This window comes from Capra hircus, chromosome 28 (assembly GCF_001704415.2).
Source record: "Capra hircus breed San Clemente chromosome 28, ASM170441v1, whole genome shotgun sequence".
Lineage (NCBI taxonomy): Eukaryota > Metazoa > Chordata > Mammalia > Artiodactyla > Bovidae > Capra > Capra hircus.
In genome coordinates this window covers 43719436-43739918 of record NC_030835.1, presented here as the reverse complement: position 1 = coordinate 43739918, position 20483 = coordinate 43719436, and the positions used below count along the sequence as shown (strand labels likewise).

Here is a 20483-nt window from a genome sequence, read left to right as displayed (position 1 = left end):
CAAATAAAATGCCAAAACATTTGCTAATTACCCTATCACATATGTTATGTGTTCAGTGGTTTCAAACATTGCTCATAAGCTGTACCAACACAGCTGGAAGCCCTGTTCTGAAGCTGTGAACTCGCTTTTTAAAGCCCCAGGAGGTGGGGGGGCCCTTCCCAGACTGGAGGCATGGTGGAGGGTGCCCCTTCAAGCAGAATCTGTATTATTTTATCTTTTACCTGGACTGCAAGATCACCTTGCCCAGCAGTCAGAGCCTAACTTGGGTTAATCAATTCATCTCTTAAAATGCTAATACCTGTTTGTAATGTAATTTACCACTTCGAAGTGGATGGACAGGTAAAAAGAAAAAAAATTGATACATATTAAACTTATGTGTTCCTTCTTCAGTTCTCTTGAATTCTCTTTTTTATTATGATTATGCCATATGGAAGGACCTTTAGAACTTTACCCAAAGACCAGTAAATGTAAAGAGAAGTGAGGATAAATGGTGATGTAAACAATCTTAAACATTATCATTTCCTATATGGAGTGTTCTTTTGAGGAACCAATCATATTTTAAATTTTTTTCTCCTGTCATATCCTACATACTACTCATCAATTATGTATCCATCTAACTGATAAGTTTCAGACTCTTCCTTTTTTTCCCCAGTTAACTGAAAAATGTACACATACTCAATTAACCAATGTTCTTAGTGAAGTGAAGTCGCTCAGTCATGTCCGACTCTTTGCGACCCCGTGGACTGTAGCCCACCAGGCTCCTCCGTCTGTGGGATTCTCCAGGCAAGAATACTGGAGTGGGTTGCCATTTCCCTCTCCAGGGGATCTTCCCGACCCAGGGATCGAACCCAGGTCTCCCACATTGCAGGCAGACGCTTTAACTTTGATCTAAAAGTCAAAAAAGGAATCAGGCTCTTGCTCAATTCAATCTGTCATCAATAATTAAAAAAAAAAAAAACTTTATCATGTAAAATTATGTATGAATAAAGACAAAAAGGTGGAGAAGGAAATGGCAACCCACTCTAGTATTCTTGCCTGGAGAATCCCAAGGACAGAGGAACCTGGTGGGCTACAGTGGGTGGGTTGTACATGATCTGGTGGGTTGGACATGACTGAAGCAACTTAACACACAGCACATCCTAGATGCTAGCACTGATTACCAAAACTTAATTTCCATTTTCCATAGCTCAAAATCTTAAAATCCAGGGGATGAGCAGTTAAATTATCTTATTTCTGTTTACTTTCTCTGGTGACAACTCCATCATGCCTTAAATAGGACAATGCCCAATTCTAGCTAATTTACCACTGTTATCTTATCTTATCCAAGTCCACCTAAATAGTGCTGTCCCTGCAGAGTACTGTGAACATAAGTGATGTGGTAATTTGTTAAATTACTGAGTGCACCTTCCCAATGAAAAAGAAACTGGTCAGGAGCACTGTTTCTGCCTGACCTGAGCTGAACTGTGCTCACGATCCATTCTCCCTCCACTCACAACTGAAGATCTGTGCAAATGCACCAACCCTGCCATGTGGCTAAGGCAGGAAAGGACAATTAAGACATTGTATCTGGAGGACAAATCAACCTTCTCCTGTCCCATCCTCAGTGGGGTATGAGGAACAGTTATGGGACATGTGATGTCCTGTGATGCCACAGGACCTGAACTACCCTTCTCTTTATTATGGTGATTATACTTTAAAAAATGATCCTGTTTTGTGTATTTTTTTCTACAACATATTTTTAGTGCATCTTTTTCCTTATTAAATCCAATATTCAAATAAAAAGGTGAACATGGGGAAAAAAAGACAAAGGGAAACAAAAGAATGACAATAGCTTGGTTAGATAAAAAAACCTGAGGTGAACTGTCTTTCTTTAATTCAGATTTCAGGCATACTTCCTGGATTAAAAAACAAAATAAAACAGAAAAATGTTTTGCCTTACATTCCCTAGAAAACAAACCCAAATGTATAAAAATGATGTCTTCGTCAAACTAGATACATTTATGGAGTCAACAGATCTGAACATAGTTCAGTGTCAAATTATTTTCAGGTTACAGTACATCAAATACTCAGAATAAAAGAGACTCTTGGCAGAGGCTACTAGTTGCTAGATTATAGCTAAATTGTAGGAGGAGGGAAACAAAATTAGAGACACCAAACAGAGAAGTTTCCCAAATGCAAAAAACAATTCCATATTCCACAGAATTGGGGGAAGGCTAGCACTGTTTCTAAACTCAGATAATGCCACAAAGGAAGGAGGGAGAGTTCCAGGAAGGACTATGAACTCCAGAAGCAGCCTATCAGCATGCCCAAAACACTGCTGCAGGTGGCTCAGAGCAGGGCCTGTGGTCCCCACTGAGACAGCGGCCCTGGGCCGTGGTATCAGTGCTCACTCATGGAGGCGGGAGGCAGCCCTGTCTTTCAAAAGGCTGGGAGTGCTCACTCAGGTACCAGAGCTGTGGGCTGACTTCCAGCACCTTCATCTCTTCTCCCTCCCAAGTTTACAGGAGGTTTTCCTTTTCTCTGAAAATAAATCTGACTTTAAAAGTGAAGTGGAAGGAATTCCCAGGTGGCCCAGTGGTTAAGTATTCGCCTGCCAATGGAAGGGACAAGGTTGATCCCTGGTCCGGGAGGATTCTACCTGCCATGGGGCAACTACTGAAGCCCTTGCATCTAGCGCCTGTGCTCCACAACAAGAAAAAGCTCACACACAGCAGTGAAGACTCAGCACAGTCAAAAAAAAAAAAAAGATGCAGAGCAGGATCCTAGCAGGCAGCTGAGAAGAGTTCAGAGAAGGGACTATCTACAAAGCAACGGGTAAGAGTAAGGGCACTCAGACAGGACAGTGTAGCCTTGGGCTACAAGAGGCAGGGAGACACGACTCGCTCCAGGCCTGACGGGGCACGGGGATGGAGCAGTTGCTGGACACACAAAGAGGGCAGCCGAAGAGGAGGCTGGTCCAACGGCAGGCGCAGCAGACAGGCAGAAGCAGCAGGGAAGGAAGGTGGGGACGATGCTCCACGCTCGGACCCGACGGCGCGGCCGCTCCATCCAAGCCAGCAGCAATGCGGGGGCAGGAGAGCCCACTGCGGAGATGCCCTCCAGGGCAGAGTCAAGAGGGGTGTGCGGAAGCACAGAGAAAACATCAGACATGACAGAGAGGACTTCGTCGTCAACTTCCCAAGCTCTCATTTACAGGGAAAGTGATCAGTGAGTGATGCTTCTGAGCGATAATTTAACCAGAAAACATGGAGTTCAATTCAAAACTCAACAAGATCTTCTGTCCTCAACCCTCTCCTTGCTGGGGGTCCATTCAGTAAATGGCAGTGCTCCAGAGTTGCGCTAAGGGGAAGAGGGGGCTCATCTCACCTCTCTGAAGAAGACATCTGCGGGCGTCAGGTTGGACGGGACGTCACAGTCCCTCTTGTTCAAAGCCATCAGGATCACTGTGTTCATGAGGTCAGGAAGCCTCGAGTGGTGGTTCTTAAGGATGATGGCAGCAGCCAGCTTCTCGGCATGCTCACAGAGCAGCAGCCGTGTGGCCATCGGCATCCCTCTCACTGGGAAAGTGCCGAGACGTCTGAAGAGGCCGACCTTGTGGAAAAACCAACATGTGTTCTTAGAGAGCATTCAAAGTAAAACACAGGAGGATGCGGTCGTAATTCCACCAGAAGCACAGTGGGCACAGAGAGGCTGGCCCCAGTCTCCCCCAGAAGGATCTCCCGCTGTCTGTCTTTGGGGCTGTTACGCACGCACGCACGCACGCACGCACGCACGCACGCACGCACGCACGCACGCACGCACGCACGCACACACGCACGCACGCACCCACCCACCCACCCAGCCAGGGCAATTTACACCTATAAGAAAGTACAGGTGTTTCTCTTCTAAGATTACAGTGACCCCAGAGATTCTGTCAACTACTGTTGTCTCTCCCTACCTTACTCCTCAAATTATTGCTTATGGTTATCAAAGAATTGTAAAATTGTTCTTTTCTACCTACATTAATCAACTCCTCTCAACTCCAGACCTTTGGAACTAGAAACTCAGCAGTCTTCCTGTTCCAGAACCCTAAAGCCAGGGGAAGGATGGGGTCTCTAACCCTCTGCATCAGCTGCCTCTTTACTTGATGCCTATTTCTGCCTCAAGAAGGAGAGTTTATATTTAAAGCTATTTCTGTAGATACAAGTATGTAGTTGTACATTTTCCCTGATTATTAATGCAAATCTTTCAATGAAATAAGCTCTAAATATTAAAGGAAATATAAAGGCGTAGGCAGAGTGGGATTTTTAGATCTGGACAGACATTCCTTTGCAACAGACACTGCTGCCAGCAGCTGTGCGACTCCACGAGGGTCTGAGCCCCGGGAGACTGTGACAAGAGATGCCACACCAGCTCCAGCTCTACCGCCCCTGCCCTCCAAGAACTAAGCGTTCCCTTAGTGTGGCATGTTAGGGCCACGGACTCCTCCCATGCCAACAAGCCCACCCTCTGGCAACGTGACCTTGCCACTTCTCCCATCTAGAAGCAGAATCAATTTCTCAATCCCTTTGATCTGGCCTAGCCTTGTGACTTATTTTGACCAATGACACTTTGGTGGAAATGACAATATGTGATGCCTGAAGCCTACAGCCTTAAGTTTACCTCCTCAGAGTGCTCCCTGGAGGAGAGCACGGGCATAGGAGGCCAGTCCAGCCTAGAGGAGGATGAGACTAGGTAGGTAGGAACCAAGAGGCCCCAGCAGATTGAATAGCACCGCCTGCCAGTCAGGTAAGATACCTGGGGACGTGCCAGCTCAGTCAGCCCCAAATGTGGTTCAAGGAGGGGGCCCATGGGAAGTCAGCAGGACTACCTGTCAAACCCACTGAGTTGTTTCAACTTAGTACCTCCTGGGGTGATTGTTATGTATTAATAGTAAACTGATACACTTGACAATTACATCAGGAGAAAATGTGTTTTTTCCCCATTGATCTGTCATAAAATGTAACAAGAAAAGTTAAAATAACATTTTTGCTGAAGTATACTATTTTTCTCCTTTTCATCTTATTTTCAATGCAGCTTTGATTCTTGCGGTAACAGGTCCCTACCAGCCCTGGAACTGTTTATGTAAGTCAGCAAAGAAAATAGACAACAGCAGTCACGTCCCACCCAGTGAAACACCTCAGAATCAGCAAGAAAGGGTCTCCTGCTGTCATGGGAGAGCCACAGAAGGCACAGCAAAGTCAGGAGTCCAGCCATTTGGGGCTCACAGCAACGGGGTGCTTACTTGGTGGATGAAGTCCATAAGGAAAGAGTGGGCTTTCATCTTGTCTTCTAGCTGGTGGAGAATAATCAAGGATGTGTTGCTGAACCCAGGTGCTTCTGGTGAAACAATAACAAGACAAACACATGACACGCTGGCTTGACAACAACTACTGCTACTAAAGGTTGAGAAAAATCTATACAAAAGGAAAGAACTGACCTTTCAATGCAATTATTAATTATATTACCCAAGAGGTTTAAAATTAATAGGAAACCTTTGGGGCTTTGATAAAATTCATACCACAGTTATTCAAAACACAAATATATTACTATTAGCTTCATCACTATTATTCTAAGCCTGACAGTTCAAAACAGTCAAAGAAGGTGAGCACTGCTGTTTCCTTCCCAAGTCTGCAAGGAGCCTATTGCTACTTACTAGGTAGGAAATTAGGGAGAGAAAGGATTCTTGAGACCATTCCATGGTCCTTGGGAACCACCAGGTAGCCCAATGCTACCTGGAGGGTAAGAGGAACAATCTGGAGAAGACCCAGGGCAGAACATGTGCCCACTTCTACAGGCCAAGGTTTGATCACTGCTGCTGTTAGAAAAACATATAATTTCTATTGGCCAAATTCAGGAGTTATGCTAAAATTATCATTTAATTTGGGGCCGGTAAGTGCCAAATGTTTACCTATGCCACCAATTTCCTTTTAGAAATAAAATGCTGACAAAGCTAAGTAGAGCTAATTAATCTACTTCAGACAACATGTAGGATTTGCTCCAATGTTTCCTCTGTTTCTGTTCTACCAGGCAGATCTGTTCTGAGCCCTTTCTGTGTGTGTGTGTGTGCGCGTGCGTGCATGCGTGTGTGTGTGTAAGTAAGTAAAATAGATGAGGCAGGGTTTCTGTTGCTGCTGTTCCTTACTTTGGGTGTGCTGCATGGCTGGCAGGATCTCAGTTCCCTGACCAGGGACTGAGTGAGGCCATGGCAGTGAGCACTCTTGAATCCTAACCACTAGACCACCAGGGAACTACCTGCACTGAGCCCTTTTTAAAATCTGCTATAAGGAAAGTTACAAACTTTTACAAAATACTGAATTAATGCTAAATTGTTTCAGAAAATAAAAAAAAATATGCACCAAGAAATGCCTGAACAAAAGAACCAGAATATTCTTCTCGAAACAGACCTCCCTGCAACATCACACTTCAGATGCTCTTACCCTCAGGCACAGACTCAGCCCAGCGCGGGTCAGAAGCTGGGTAGTCGTCCAGCAGGTCCACGCTGATTTGGGTGACAGCTTTGTCTAGCTCACAATCGGAGTCCAAATCAGAGTGAGAGGAAAACAGCTCATCAACTATCATTTGAGCATGACCTAAATCTTTTCTGAAGTAAAATTAGAAAACAAAAGTATTACAACTCAAAGTACTAAATTCACCATGAAAGTTAATTAAAATCCCATATGTTAGCCCAAAGTTTATCACTTTTAATAACATTTATTTAAAAGGGAGACAACAATTATCCATTCCTTAATTCAACAAATATATGCTGAACATTTACGATATGCAGGCTCTGGAGACAGAACAAAAAACAAAACATCAGAACACCGTCCCAAGACTTCACGAAGTCTACAGCGGCAGGAGGGATAAGGCAAACAGGCGGTGGCACACACACACTCGGCAACTAACAGAGGGCCACAGGGCACGCGGAGGAGAAACGCAAGCCACCGGCGGGGAGGGAGCCTTCCTGGAGGAGAAGGTGCAGGAAGGCTGGGGAGACTGCAGGAGGGAGACACAGCGGCAGAGACAGGACCGGCACACCCGCGTCAAGAGAAGGGAAGGCCTGGGGAATGGCGATCACCCAGAGAGGAGGGAGGGAAGAAGGGTCCAGGGCAGACCTCTCAGCAACACCAGCAACTGAAGGACAGCGTGCAGAAGGGCTCAGAAAACACGCGACAGAGTGTGAGCCTAGAAGGAAACGCGATTTGTTCTCGTTTTAAAAGATCATTCTACCTATGCTATGGAGATGGGAGATCAGACCTGAGGGATAAAAATACAGTGAGGAAGTTCCTGCAGAAATTTATCCAGGCAAGAGAGGATAGAGTTTCCACTAGCAGTAGCTGCAGCAGAGGAGGAGACAAGTAGATAAAGAGATACAAGAGAAAGAGATACAAGAGGGAAATTCTGGCCATTGGTTGGATCTGATATGTAAAGACGAGACCAAACAACTGAATGTGGCTGGAACATAGGCTAGGAAAGAAAGAATACTATTTGGAGAAGACAAGCCCAGTTTCAGATGTGTTACAATCAGCTGCCTGTGGAACACACAACTGCTTTTGGACATTCGTCATTATACGTACTGGCCCAGGGCAAGGTAGATTTGTATTTCTTCAGCGAGTGAAGCCTGGGAAGGAGAAAACATTGTGCAGGGAGCAGAGAGAGGAAAATATGGAAGACAGTAACCACTGGAGACCACTTTTCAGGCAGTTTAGCTATAAACAGGAACAAGCAAAAGAGATTCTAGCTCAAAGGGGACACAAAGACTGGTCTTTGTTAAGAATGGCATGTCAGAGATATAGGACAGGGTAACTAAGAAAGCACAGTCTCAAGGGAAGCAGGACCCAGTGGCACTCAGAACAGACAGAGACGGGTCTCGGGAAGAGCTCTTCTTCCTGCTCTCCAGGGAGGTAAGGAGAAAGAGGAGCCGGGATGCAGGTAAGCCTGTGCGTGGTGAGTACAGGGAGCTGGCCTCATGGCTTCTGTTCTCTCTGTGGAACAGGAGGCTGAATCAACTGCTGGGGGGCGCAGGGGCGGAAGGGTAGAGGAGAAATGGGCACAGAGGACGCGAAGAAAGGGTTGAAATGGTCTCTTGGCAGTACAGGAGACAGAGCTGATCAGAGACACACAGAGGAACTGCCAAAAAGTGTTAAAGGCAAGGTTGAAGCTAGAAACCTAGTTGTGCTAGAGATTATGGGAATACAAAGTATACTACGGCAAGAGCACTGAATAATGAACTATTTTACTCAAAAGACGAAGTTTCTTAAAATTCTCACGAACAAGATTTTATATTTATACTGAGTTTAGCAAAATGAAAATCAAAAGAAAATTAATTTCAAAGAAACCATACTAAAAAACAGTAATGTTAGCTTTACAAAAAACTAAACATTTAAACTACCCACCAATTTGGGCCCCATGGAAATAATCCCAGTTGTCACAGGCTGGGGGAGAAAGGATGCTACCAGCATCAAAAGGGAAGAGGCCAGAGATGCTGCTAAATGCTCTACAATTCACAGGACAGCCCCACAGCAAAAATTGTCTGCCCTCAAAGGTCAGTAGTGAGAAGACTGAGAAATGCTGCTTTAAAGGTATAATTCCATTTGTGAAAAGTCTTAATTTATTAAAGACTATTGGCTGATACCATCCCAGAAATGATTACTTGTTAACCTCATGGTACTTCATGCTAAACAGTATAAGTAGAAGGCACAGTTGTGTCAGAAGCCCAATAACACCAGTCCTAAGGTTACTATACTTATCAGCACTTAAGGTCAGGGACCCCTTTTGTACTTAATCATCTTCTCCAGTAAAACATTTAGAAATGACTATGCTGGGCTGAATGGTGTTTCCCCCAAAACCAAGTACACTCAGAAACTCAGCATGTAAGCTTACTGGGATATGAGGTTTCCGAAGATATGATCAGCTGAGCTATGAGGAGGTTATCCTGGCCTGGGGTGGGCCCTAAATCCAATGACTGGTGTCACTACCAGGATGTGTGAGGACAGGTGCTCAGGGATGATAGCCACGGGTGACAGTGGAGACAACCGAGGGGTGCAGACGTGGCCCAGAGAGCCAGTGGCCGCAGCCACAGGAGCCAGCGAGGGACAGCAGTGGTCCTGGCCCAGAGTCTCAGAGGGAGCTGGCCCTGCTGGCACCTCCATCTTGGACACCAGGCCTCCAGATCTGTGACAGAATACGTTTCTATTGCTTTAAGCCACCCAGTTTGTGGCAACTTATTACAGCAGGCACAGGAAACTAGTACAATGACTCCATTACCATATAAATGTTGAGATGAGACAAGACTGTCAGAGCTGTACAAAGGATAAAATTATACAAGATAAAATCATAGTATTAATCCAAATCTTGGCAGTCAGATTGAACACTATGCAATAAAACAAGATTTAAAGAATATTATATAAAAACAGAAACCAAAAACTGGCCTGATGGTGCCCTCCTCTGGACAAGAAACTAAGCTTAGCAGACCGTCACTACAACGGCCGAGAACTTTCCAGACATGAGCGCACCTCCCTTTCAAGCTGAGAGGGCGCCTCCGTGCACCAGACCAGGAGGAGTGGAGTTACGGGGCCATGAGCTGAGAGCGAGGGGAATGGCGGCGGTACAGTATGAGTGTCTCTTAAAAGCAAAGCTCTGCTGAACCAGAGCTCCAGAAGCGATAAGCGGTCTGTCCAGCCTCACACAGCTAACTAGGGGCAGAGCAAAGGCTGGGTCGCAATTTTCCCGAGTGTTAATTCCAACATAAATGGAATGCACACACTGAAGGAAGGTACCAGACACACACTCTGCAGAATGTGTGTGGGGGACAAGCAGAGATGACTGTACCCAGTCAGCAAGTGTGGCGGAGTGAGTGCAGCTGTCTGCTCCGCCCTGCGCACACCCTCTTGTGAGCGTCCTCCCCCGGACCTCACCAGGGCCCCTGGGATATAGTAACCATGACCAGATAGAGACTTGAGGAGCGCTCATGTAGCAACGCTTGCTCTCTCCTGCTCCCGGAACCCTGGGGCTTGAGAGAGGCCAGGGCAGCCTGCTAGATGAAGAGACACCATGTGAGGCAGACGGAGCCGACCAGCCAGGGCCCAACGCGGGCAAGTGTAGCCAGACAGCTGGCTACTGACCTCAGACCACGCATGAGCCCAGGCAGGACCAGGAAAACTGCCACCCCCAGCGTAACCCCGAACAGCTGAACTCAGGACCAGGAGCTGTATTAAGTAAGTCAGAGAGTTCTGTGGTGACTGCAACAGTACAAAACTCGACCGCCAGGCCAACACTTTACAACAGCTAGGATGACCTTGGTATGGAATCTCACTGCCTTCACACCCTACATAAAAGACGCTCACACGCTACCTCTACAGCTGCCATTTCTAGTGCCACAGCGTCGCAACAAGGGCAGGGGCTGTGGCACAGCATGCTCTTCCCAGCCTGGCTGGAACCCTCCCCTAGCTACCAAAATCAGAACAAGAGCTTGCTAAAGTACTAAGCTCAGAAAAACACCTCCGTGACGGCATCATTCCTTCAACTCACTCCCACCAGTCAACAGATAAGTAGCAAATGTCAGTGAAGTGTCCTTGGACATCAAAAGAGCCGTAATTTTAAAAACTTGTTATACCTGCAGAATTGCAGAAAAGCAGCTTTGAGCAATTTGGTTTTATCTTCCTGGGCAATAGTTTCATTCTTGGTAGAAGTATCAAAAACCACACTCTGTAAAATAATAAACTATAGTTTAGAGTTGAAGGTATAAGAATATTCTTAGTTACTGCAAAAAAAATTAGACCAAGCTATGAGGAAAACAACACAGACATACAAGCTGTTTGTCATACTCTCTATATCAATGACTTATATACTTAAGACATTTATGGGAACATCAAATGATTAATTAAAGTCCTACAGAAAACGTACATATAATTCAGGAATTACATTGTGAGTAAAATTATCTGGGGATTTCATCACAACACAACCTCTGGATAGGCTTACCCTTACATCACGGAGTATATTTCTAATCATAATGGTTGATTTCAAGCTTAAAGAAAAACTTAAGAGAAATTTAAAAGAAATGGAATACTGTTAAGATAGCTTCAGAACATATATAGCAGGATTGTGAAAACTACATGATTACAAAAGAATGAAAGTGTTTTAAAAAGTTACTTTCTGTTGAAACTGTTACTAAATCATTTTCATTTTGAATTACACAAAAAGTCTATATACTTCACATATTCTTCAAACAGAAATTACTCAAAAGAGTATTAATGCTTAAAAGAATGATAAAAATCTCATAGATTGTGAGCTTCAAGATGACAGCGAAAAAAATGACAGTTTTTACCCCACTCTCCCCTCAAAAATCATCCCAGAATACCAATAAGAAAAAGAGACTCAACCCCCCACACATCTGTGGTTCCAGCTACACAAAGATGGAAAGCAGAGGAAAGAGTGGGGAGGAGACCAGGCAAACTCGAGTGGTGTGGTGACAGAGCCCGAGGACAAGGAGCAGACAGCAGGCACAGGGTTTCTACACGTGACTGGGCAAAGCTAGAGAGAAAGACATCTACAGAGCTGCTGGAACACGATGGGAGATTAAACCCTATATCAGACAAAAGTAAGCAAATATACAGTTAGTCCACTCCAAGTATCACATGAAGTTGTACACTACATTAAAGAAATATAATCAGCATACTGCTTCACTCTGGACTGTCAAACAACATTCACATTGCCATTAGATTGGAAAAAATGTATATTGGAATGAAAAAGGCAAGGCGGAGGAGTGTGAGTTACCCCAAGTCCTCATCTTCAATAACAGGTCTACAGATGATGAAAAATAATGAATGAGAGACAGCAATATACACATATTACTTAGAAATAAGGAGGAAAACACCAAAAAAATAAAAAAACCTAAGAGACTTAAAAGTAGTTGCTTCTGAATAAGAGGACAAAGGAAATGAGAGAGATAAAAGAACTAACATCTTCATCATAACTCTTTTAAAACTGTATGACTTTCAAACATTTGTGGGAAATAGTCCAATAAAAATGTTTAAATCCTTTGTAACAGGTTTCCTTGGTAGCTCAGTGGTAAAAAATCTGCCTGCAATGTGGGAGATGTGGGTTAGATCCTCTGGAGAAGGAAATGGTAACCCACTCCAGTATTCTTGCCTAGGAAATCCCATGAACAAAGGAGCCTGGAAGGTTACAGTTCATAAGGTCGCAAAGAGTCTGATATGACTTAGCAACTACACAACTGCAACAAAATCAATTATATTAAAAAAAAAATTATGAAACCATGTTACCTCATTGCCTGGTCCAGCAACTGAAGATGCTAGGGAATCTTCAAGATCTTCTGCTAATATGGACACATTTTCCCTTGAAGTAATAGACACCAATCCACTGTTTCTAGAGAAAAGGATAGGTATACCCCCACAGGAACCAGCTCCTAAAATACTGTCTCCTAAGAGAAAGAAAAATGCGCAATCAAATACATATTACCAAACAATACCCTCCTAAATCTACTTCCCTAAGCAGAAGATCCTGCTGACAGCCCTTTACTGTGTTACTCCTACTCTGAACCCAGTTATAGCCCTGCATCAAGTCAAGGCTCCTCGCTATCTGCAGAGGCAGGCTGAGTCCTCCATGGTGGTGTGCAAAAGCAGTGAGTACAGTGAACCAAACAAGAAAATCGTCCCTTCTGCAAGACGCAGAGCAACAGCTCATCAATCCTACTCTGACTTACTGAGTAAGCCAACGGGAGGGCAAGGAAAAGGTCTAAGCTTGCCTGCAGCCTTAACAGCATCTCACCCAACCAGTCAAGGCTCTGGGGCTGGGACTAGACAATCAAGGTGCCATGCTGCTGCTGACCTGGATTTTGCCCTTTGCCTCTTCAGATAAATACTATCTGCTTATTTTTCCTACTCCTGGTTGGCTTCCCCCAATACCACCACCCCGGCCCCCACCACAGCCCCCTTGCATGAGTCCAGTGCCTGGGACTCTTCTCACCCAGGGGTCTGAACAAACTTGTTTAAAGAATATCAACTCAGAATAAGTCATTCTTACTGACCAGGAACAAACAATTACTTCTCTGAGCATCAGTTCTTTCTTTCTTGGCCTCTTCTGGGGAAAATGTTACTATTTTCTGTCTATAGTAAAACTGGGCTCTCCCACCCTCCCAGTTTCTCGGCAACTGTAGGTATGGCACTGAATTATCACAGGTGTCACACTTGAAGCAAAGCTTATGCAAAGAGAACAAAAACTTCTCAGAATGACTAATGAGTTCCTAATCCTGCTTTCCAAAACCGATTACCCACCTTGTGTATTAAAAACAATTTTCTCCTGAGGAAGAGAAAGCTTCCCAGTCCCTGTGGAGCACATGTAGACAGCACTTTCAGTGTACAGACAAGCAGTCTGGCTTGAAAAGTTTGGGACCATCAGCCGACATACAGTCAAGTCTTCAGACTGAAAATTAAAGATTATATTTAATAAGAATTGAAACAAAATACTTTTGTATGACTTCATAATTCACACTTTTGTACACTATCTCATAAAAATGACAAAATAATTCACTGATTATCCTTGTTAAAATTACCTGAGATGATTTACAAAACATGACAGAAATAAGTTTATAAACATCAATCAGAGAAATCATTTGCTGAGTTGCAAATAACTAGCAAAGTTTGAAAATATTTCCATGGTGGTAAGATTTCAACCAAAAAGCCTATTAACAAACGTGAGAAAGAAAATAAAATTAGTTCATTATTTTAGAATTTAGATATACTTTTAAAACAACCCCTGATAAATACTGTTTCTTTCTTCACTGTCCAGATATCAAGCACAAGAAAACTGAGTTAATTTGTTCATATATGAAATCAGACAAATAGAAATAAGGCTCAGTAAGTCATAAAATTAGCAAAAGCTCAAAAGGATACTTTGTTTATTAAAAGAATTTTACAAACATAAAAGTGGAATCCCATGATTTTTTAATTCTCAAATTGTCTTCTTTATCCCTTTCGCATTGTCTGTGAAAAATTTTAACAGTGAATGTATTTTTCTTGTATAATCAGAACACATTAAGGTTTATTTCTGTTTGAAATAAAAGATCAAATTAAGATTTCCTTACAGTAGTCAGTTATGCAAATTGTATTAAGAATAAATTCAATAGAATTAGATACTACTTGTGTGGGCCTCTCCTAAATAACAGCAGTTATTAAACAATGTTAAATTGCCATCAAGAAACTTAAAATAGACAGCTTGTCTTTTTAAAAAATTTACTTATCTTTAATTGGAGGATAAATGCTTTATGATACTGTATTGGATTCTGCCATACAGCAACATGAATCAGCCACAGGTATACATATGCCCCCTCCCTCCCACCTCTCAGCCAATCCCAGCCCTCTAGGCTGTCTCAGAGCATTTGCGTCCTCGGTGTCATACAGCAAATTCCCACTGACTACCTGATTTTACATATGGTAATGTATATGCTTAATGCTATTCTTTCAATTCATTACTCCCCCTCCCCGCCCGCCCCATCCCCTCACGTCCACAACTCTTGCCTTTTAACTATTCACATGAATTTTAATAAATATATAATACAGTTACCTACAAATATAATCCTATTTGAGCAAAAAGAGGATTTTTCTGTAATATACAGCACTCAAAACCACAGTCCAATTCCCATCAAGTTTCTTCCTATTTTTCACTCTCCAGTTCATCATCAATATTTCCTTTCTACTCAGTAACACAGAAATGAAGATCCCTTCACAGAGCTGCAGGAGGAGCACACCGCTCACTCCAGGGCTCCCTCTCTCACTTCTCTTTAGCTGAGGCTGAACAGAGGGTGAGTGTGAGATGGCAAACAGAATGCAGCGCCTAAACGCTAGCTATTCAAAATGTGTTTCTGGGAATTCCCTGGTGGTGCAGTGTGGACTAGGACTCTGCTTTAGCTGCTGAGGGCCCGAGTTCAATCTACGGTCAGGGGATTAAAACCCTGCAAGCTGCACGCCATGGCTAATGACAATAAATAAACAAAGGGATTTTACTTTAAAAAATGTATTTACATGTGACTGCACCAGGTTTTAGTTGGGGCGTGTGGGATCTTTTATTACAGCATGCAAATTCTTAGTTGCGGGATGAGGGATCTAGTTCCCTGACCAGGGATTGAAGCTGGGCCCCCTGCATTGGGAGCACAGAGTCTTAGCCAATGGACCACCAGGAAAGTCCCCCAATGAAGAGATTTTTTAAAAAATTAAACGTATTTCTAAGCCTTACAGGTGAATATCTCAAAGAATCTGACCTTGCAATGGTTAGGGAGAAAAAACTCAGCAAGTTACTGTCACTTGGTCATTTAGCTTGTTAACAGAAATCTTACCTGAAAAGGTGGGTTATACTGAGTGACCTCCACAGTCACTGAATCTGACATTTGGTAGCCATTATCTTCTACTGTTATCAGAGAGTAATAGACAAGGCAGGGGCTGTCTGCCAGGTGCCATGCTGCTGCCAAAATTAGGAGCCCATCGCTAATCAATGAAAAAGAAAGATATACTGTCTCTTTGGAAAACAGTTTGGCAATTTCTTAAAGAGATAAACATGCATTTACCATATGACCTAGCAAGCCCAGTCCTAGATATTTACCTAAGAGAAATAAAAACTTATCTTCACACAAAAACCTGTGTACAAATGTTTATAGTGACTTTACTCATAATTGCCTAAAAATGGAAACAACTCAACATCCTTTAACTGCTGAATAAACAAATCCTGGTAAAGCTACTCAACAGTAAAAAGGAAGGAAGCACTGAATGAATATCAAATTCATCATGCTAAGTGAAAGAAACCAGACTCCAAAGGCTTTATACTGTATGATGCCATCTACACCATAGGGACAGAAAAGACATCAATGGCTGCCAGGAGCTGGAAGTGAAGGAAGGGGCTGAAAAAGGAGTGTGCGCATGCATACTCAGACGATAGCCCATCAGGTTCCTCTGTTCACGGGACTCTCCAGGCAAGAATACTGCAGTGGGTTGCCATTTCCTCCTCTAGGGGATCTTCCCAACTCAGGGATCAAACTCGTGTCTCCTGCACCTCCTGCACTGGCAGGCAGGTGTTTTGTTTTTGTTTTTTTTCAACCACTGAGCCACCCAGAAAGGCCCTGACAAAGGAGTACAAAGGAATTTTTGGAGTGACAGAATTGTGCTGTATCTTGATTGTGGTTGTAGTTAAGTGACTATGCACTCGTCAAAACTCACCAAACTATACACTAAAAAGGGTACAAAATATTTACTGTATGTAAAATATAACTCAATAAATCTGACTTAAAAAGACCAACAAATCATCAAACACAGGGATTAGCAAAGTGCAGCTCTCAAGTCAAACTGACCACAGGTGAGTTTCTGTAAAAGAATCTGTCCTGCAAGACAGCCATGCCCACTTGTCTGTGTGCTGTCTACGGATGCTCTACTGCTACCACTGGTAGAGTAAGATAGCTGCAACGAAGACCACATGGTCCCTACAGCCTAAGAATATAGTTTTGGACCCTTTACAGAAAAGGTTGCCCACCCCTGATCTAACCTGCTTTTTAAAGTTTACTTTTGTACAGAAGAGAAGCATTTTGTTTTTACCTTTAATAACCAATCATAGAACTGCTACTGTATATTCAAGCTGCTGTACAGGTGAAAACAAACTTTTTTCCATCTTAAAAATGTATGTGGTCCTCTTAAGTCTAGCAAAGTTGTTGCCCCCAACATAAAAAAAATTAAATGGTCTCTAATCTCAACTCCTAAAACATTTAGGAGCATTTTTAACAACTTTCATTCAAGTTTCAGAAATATTAACAGGATGGCAAGCACTGTCTACTGACAACTAAAAATAACAAAGCAAGCTACTGACTAGATGACATGCACTTCAAATCAAGCAGTCCCGACACAGCTTCATTTTCCTTCTCCACTGTTCCCTTTTCCCAGCTCCCCAACTCTTACCATTTCTACCTGAATTCCCTCAAAAACTTCAAGGACACTGGTCCAAACTGGAACATACTGGCAGTGACCTAAACAGCTCCTGGATGAGGGCGGTGAGCAAGGCCACAGAGAACTCAGTCCTGAGAGCCTTCCTCTGCACTAGGCAGGGAGGTAAAGATGGCCATGCTGTGGTGAGTCAACTGAAGTTACTCCACGGACTGGACTGCCGTGTGGTGAGAGGTGCCAATGAGGCCCAGAGACACGGCTAATAAAGAATTCCTCAGGAAGTGGTGCTTAGATCAGCTTCATTTCACATCTTTACCAAAAAAAAATCTTCATGATTAAAATAACATGAAGCTATTTTGGGTAGTAAAGATGATAGAAAGATAATTAATTTGCAAATCAGTAAAAACTTCAACAACTGATCAAGGAAGAGCAACAAGCATCAGGGAGACACATGCTTCTTACACAGAAGACACCTACTCAGACGTGGCACAGTCTACAAGCATCAGTGGAACTGAGGATACAGAGGGTGACGACTGGATCTCTTGGAGCAATGGTGGGAGGGGGCCGAGGAGGAGAATGAGAACTGCGTCTCACAGGCCCCACAAGAATCAAGTCACGCCGGCACGACAGCATTCTGTGTCTGCCTCAGCACAGCAAGTCCTAAGCATGCTTCTCTGTGCTCAACCTATGTTTCCATTCTGAAAATTACATGTGAAAAAATGTTCACATCCTCTTCCCCACAGTTGCCTGCATCCTGGCACCAGTTCTAAACTTATGATGGAGGTCCAGTAAAGAGAAATTAAAACAAGATAAACTGTATTTCATTAAAATGGTTTTGGAAATTAAGCATATACATTATTTTTACTTCTTTGATAGTTTACACATAAGTTTTTCAGAAATTACAAAGAAGGATCCTGACAAGTCTCAACAGCCCATGAGAGAAAAATGAAACAGCAGAACTGTAAGCCAAGAAACAAGCAGAATTTGTTCTACTAAATCACTCTAAAACACATAAAAATTATCCTAACTTCCAGGAAGCTGTGTTTTAAAGAATTACAAATCATGTTTGCACTCATTATAAACTATATCACAGAAGCTCTATTGTAAATGGCTTTTCAGTTCTATATGACCATAATAGTAAAGCTAAACAATAACATGGGATTAAGTAGCTTTATCAGACTAACTTGAGACCTTAAGCACCACCAAGAGCATTGATTCTCAGAGGCAATTCACTCTGCGTGACTCAGTTATAAACCATGACTGAGCCAGGACAAAACCTCATCCATCCTTCCTTTATTCAACACAGCCACAAACTCAGGCTAAAGCTCCTTCAGCAACAAAAAAAGGACTGGAGAAGAGCCCCCAGAACCTCCACTGAGTCAGCAAAGACGACAGCATGGAACACAACCAGCAGCGGGGCAGGCAGCTCTCAGAGGCTCCAGCTATTCGAGCAGAACAGATGATCCCTAACAAGGGCAGACAGCTAATGGGACACTCAGTGGAAGGCCGAAAACTGCCGACACTTCTGAAACGAATTAGCACTGCCAGACAGAACAAAGCGATTCAATAAGGCGGAATAATATAAGATTAGGGTTAGACACATCAGAAGAACAGACAGCAAGGGTGCTTATTACTCTATAACAAACACCAATCTGTTTTTCCAAACAACTACCTATGTTCTGCATGACAAATGAGTTGCTTACCAGTTTTGCTTCAAATCCAAATACCGAATGTTGACCCCTTCTTTAATAGCTTCATAGTTACTTTCAGATCCCTACATGAAAATATCAACAATGTAAGCTCCTTCAGTATAGGAATCATTTCTTTTCACCTTTATATCCCCAGCACCTACTAAACTGCCTCATCCACAGTAAGTCAAACTTATTGAATGAATAATGTATGCATTTAAAAAATTAAGTAAACCAGTGAGTCCCAATACTTTTAAAGATTGAATACTCTGCTTATCTGATGACTGAAATGTGTTCTACTAAATACAACTAAAGGAACTAGCAATCTTATATAAATAAAAATGACAGAGATGAATGTTACTGTTCCTTACCCAGATAGCATCAATAATGTTTTCCTTCAGGACTCTGTTTATATCCCAACTATGTGCTTGTTTTTCTGAAGAATCATCTAATTCCCATTTACTGATGTTTGAACTTGTCAGGCTATAAAAGCTCGCTCGCTCTCTATCCCAGAGGACGCTTGAAAGCTGTATGGAGAGGAGAAAAAAAGTTTATAGATTATTAAATTCTAGTGTCAATGATGATTTTCCTGAAATTAAAAAATCGTATATTTTATAACTATTTGATTAGTAATCCTAGCAGAATTCTTCACTTAGGATTCAAGGGAAGAAGTGATCCTGAAATAGACCTTGAGAGTAAGGAGGATTTTCACAGGCAGAATTCCCAGGAAGAGCAGAGAAGGGAGGCAGGAAAGTCAGAGGCTCTTTAAAGAACAAAACATAGTCCTGCTAAACTAGAATGTGGATTATAGCTAGGAAAGAAGCAAAACTAAAGTTCACACACAGCACAGTCTTGAATGTCAGTTTGTAAACCAAGTAAGCTAAGGAGATAATATCCATAGCTTGTGAGCACAAGAGATGCGTTACAGGAGAAGGAATCTGGAGGGGTGTGTGTAGTTCCACACGTTTATATCACTTCATCTTCCTTGCTTCTGAAGAACACATCTAACCCAACTTAAAAACTGCGTATATATGACTGCTGAACTAAAACCCTATTTGTCTCCACTTTTCCTGTCACTATGACTCAAATCTAGAGAAGCTGGTAAATATTCTGCCCCATAAAGAGAGGGAGACACACATACACACACAACCAGGATTTTATACCTGGGTCTCTGAAAAAGGTGACAGTGCCATTAGAAATAGGTCAAAAGAAAAATGAGTTTTGTAAGTCAATAGGAGAGAAGAGAACATGAGCAATTTTTTTCTAGACATGTTAAAGCTTCGGTTCAAAGACCATTTAAGGAAGCAGATAATGACAGCAACCTGAAATCAGAGGGAAAAGCACCATTTCATAAAGGATGTGGTACTGCAGTATTTAACAGGGCTGATGCAAAGGGACCTGCTGCATGGCACAGGGAACTCTGCTCAGTGTCATGTGGCAGCCTGGGTGCAGGGGGAGTCTGGGGGAGAGCGGCCACATGCGCATGTATGGCTGAGTCCCTTTACTGTCCACCTGAAACTGCCACAGCATTGCTACTCAGCTATGCGCCTATAAGATAAAATGTTTAAAAAGAGTCGGGGGCGGGGGAATGTGCTCTCAGTTCACACACATGCGGGCACGCAGCTGTCGCTGGGCAGTTTTGAACTTCGTGCAATTTTGGTAGCCTCACTGAGGCCATTTCCTCCTTTATTTGACACAGATGGACATGAAGCTCTGTGCATCACGGATCACAATAATCACAGGAGACACACACACAGGGCTCCCGGCAGAGCAGACGCCCCACTGCTCTGTTAGCGCGGTTAGTTGGAGATGTTGGCTCCCAGCATCTTCCCTCACT

At 43.0% G+C, this 20483-nt stretch overlaps 1 protein-coding gene across 1 annotated transcript in view; it reads right to left on the bottom strand.

Moving 5' to 3' along the window:
* Window positions 1–20483, bottom strand: part of NUP133 (nucleoporin 133) — a 55299-nt gene that overhangs the window by 23208 nt on the left and 11608 nt on the right. The window contains exons 7-15 of the mRNA XM_005698953.3: window positions 19018–19173; window positions 18662–18732; window positions 15371–15518; window positions 13314–13461; window positions 12303–12460; window positions 10634–10725; window positions 6459–6622; window positions 5264–5358; window positions 3367–3591 (exon numbers count right to left, since the gene is read on the bottom strand). Of these exons, the coding sequence (XP_005699010.2) occupies window positions 3367–3591; window positions 5264–5358; window positions 6459–6622; window positions 10634–10725; window positions 12303–12460; window positions 13314–13461; window positions 15371–15518; window positions 18662–18732; window positions 19018–19173 (1257 nt within the window). The remainder of the gene's footprint in view (window positions 1–3366; window positions 3592–5263; window positions 5359–6458; window positions 6623–10633; window positions 10726–12302; window positions 12461–13313; window positions 13462–15370; window positions 15519–18661; window positions 18733–19017; window positions 19174–20483) is intronic.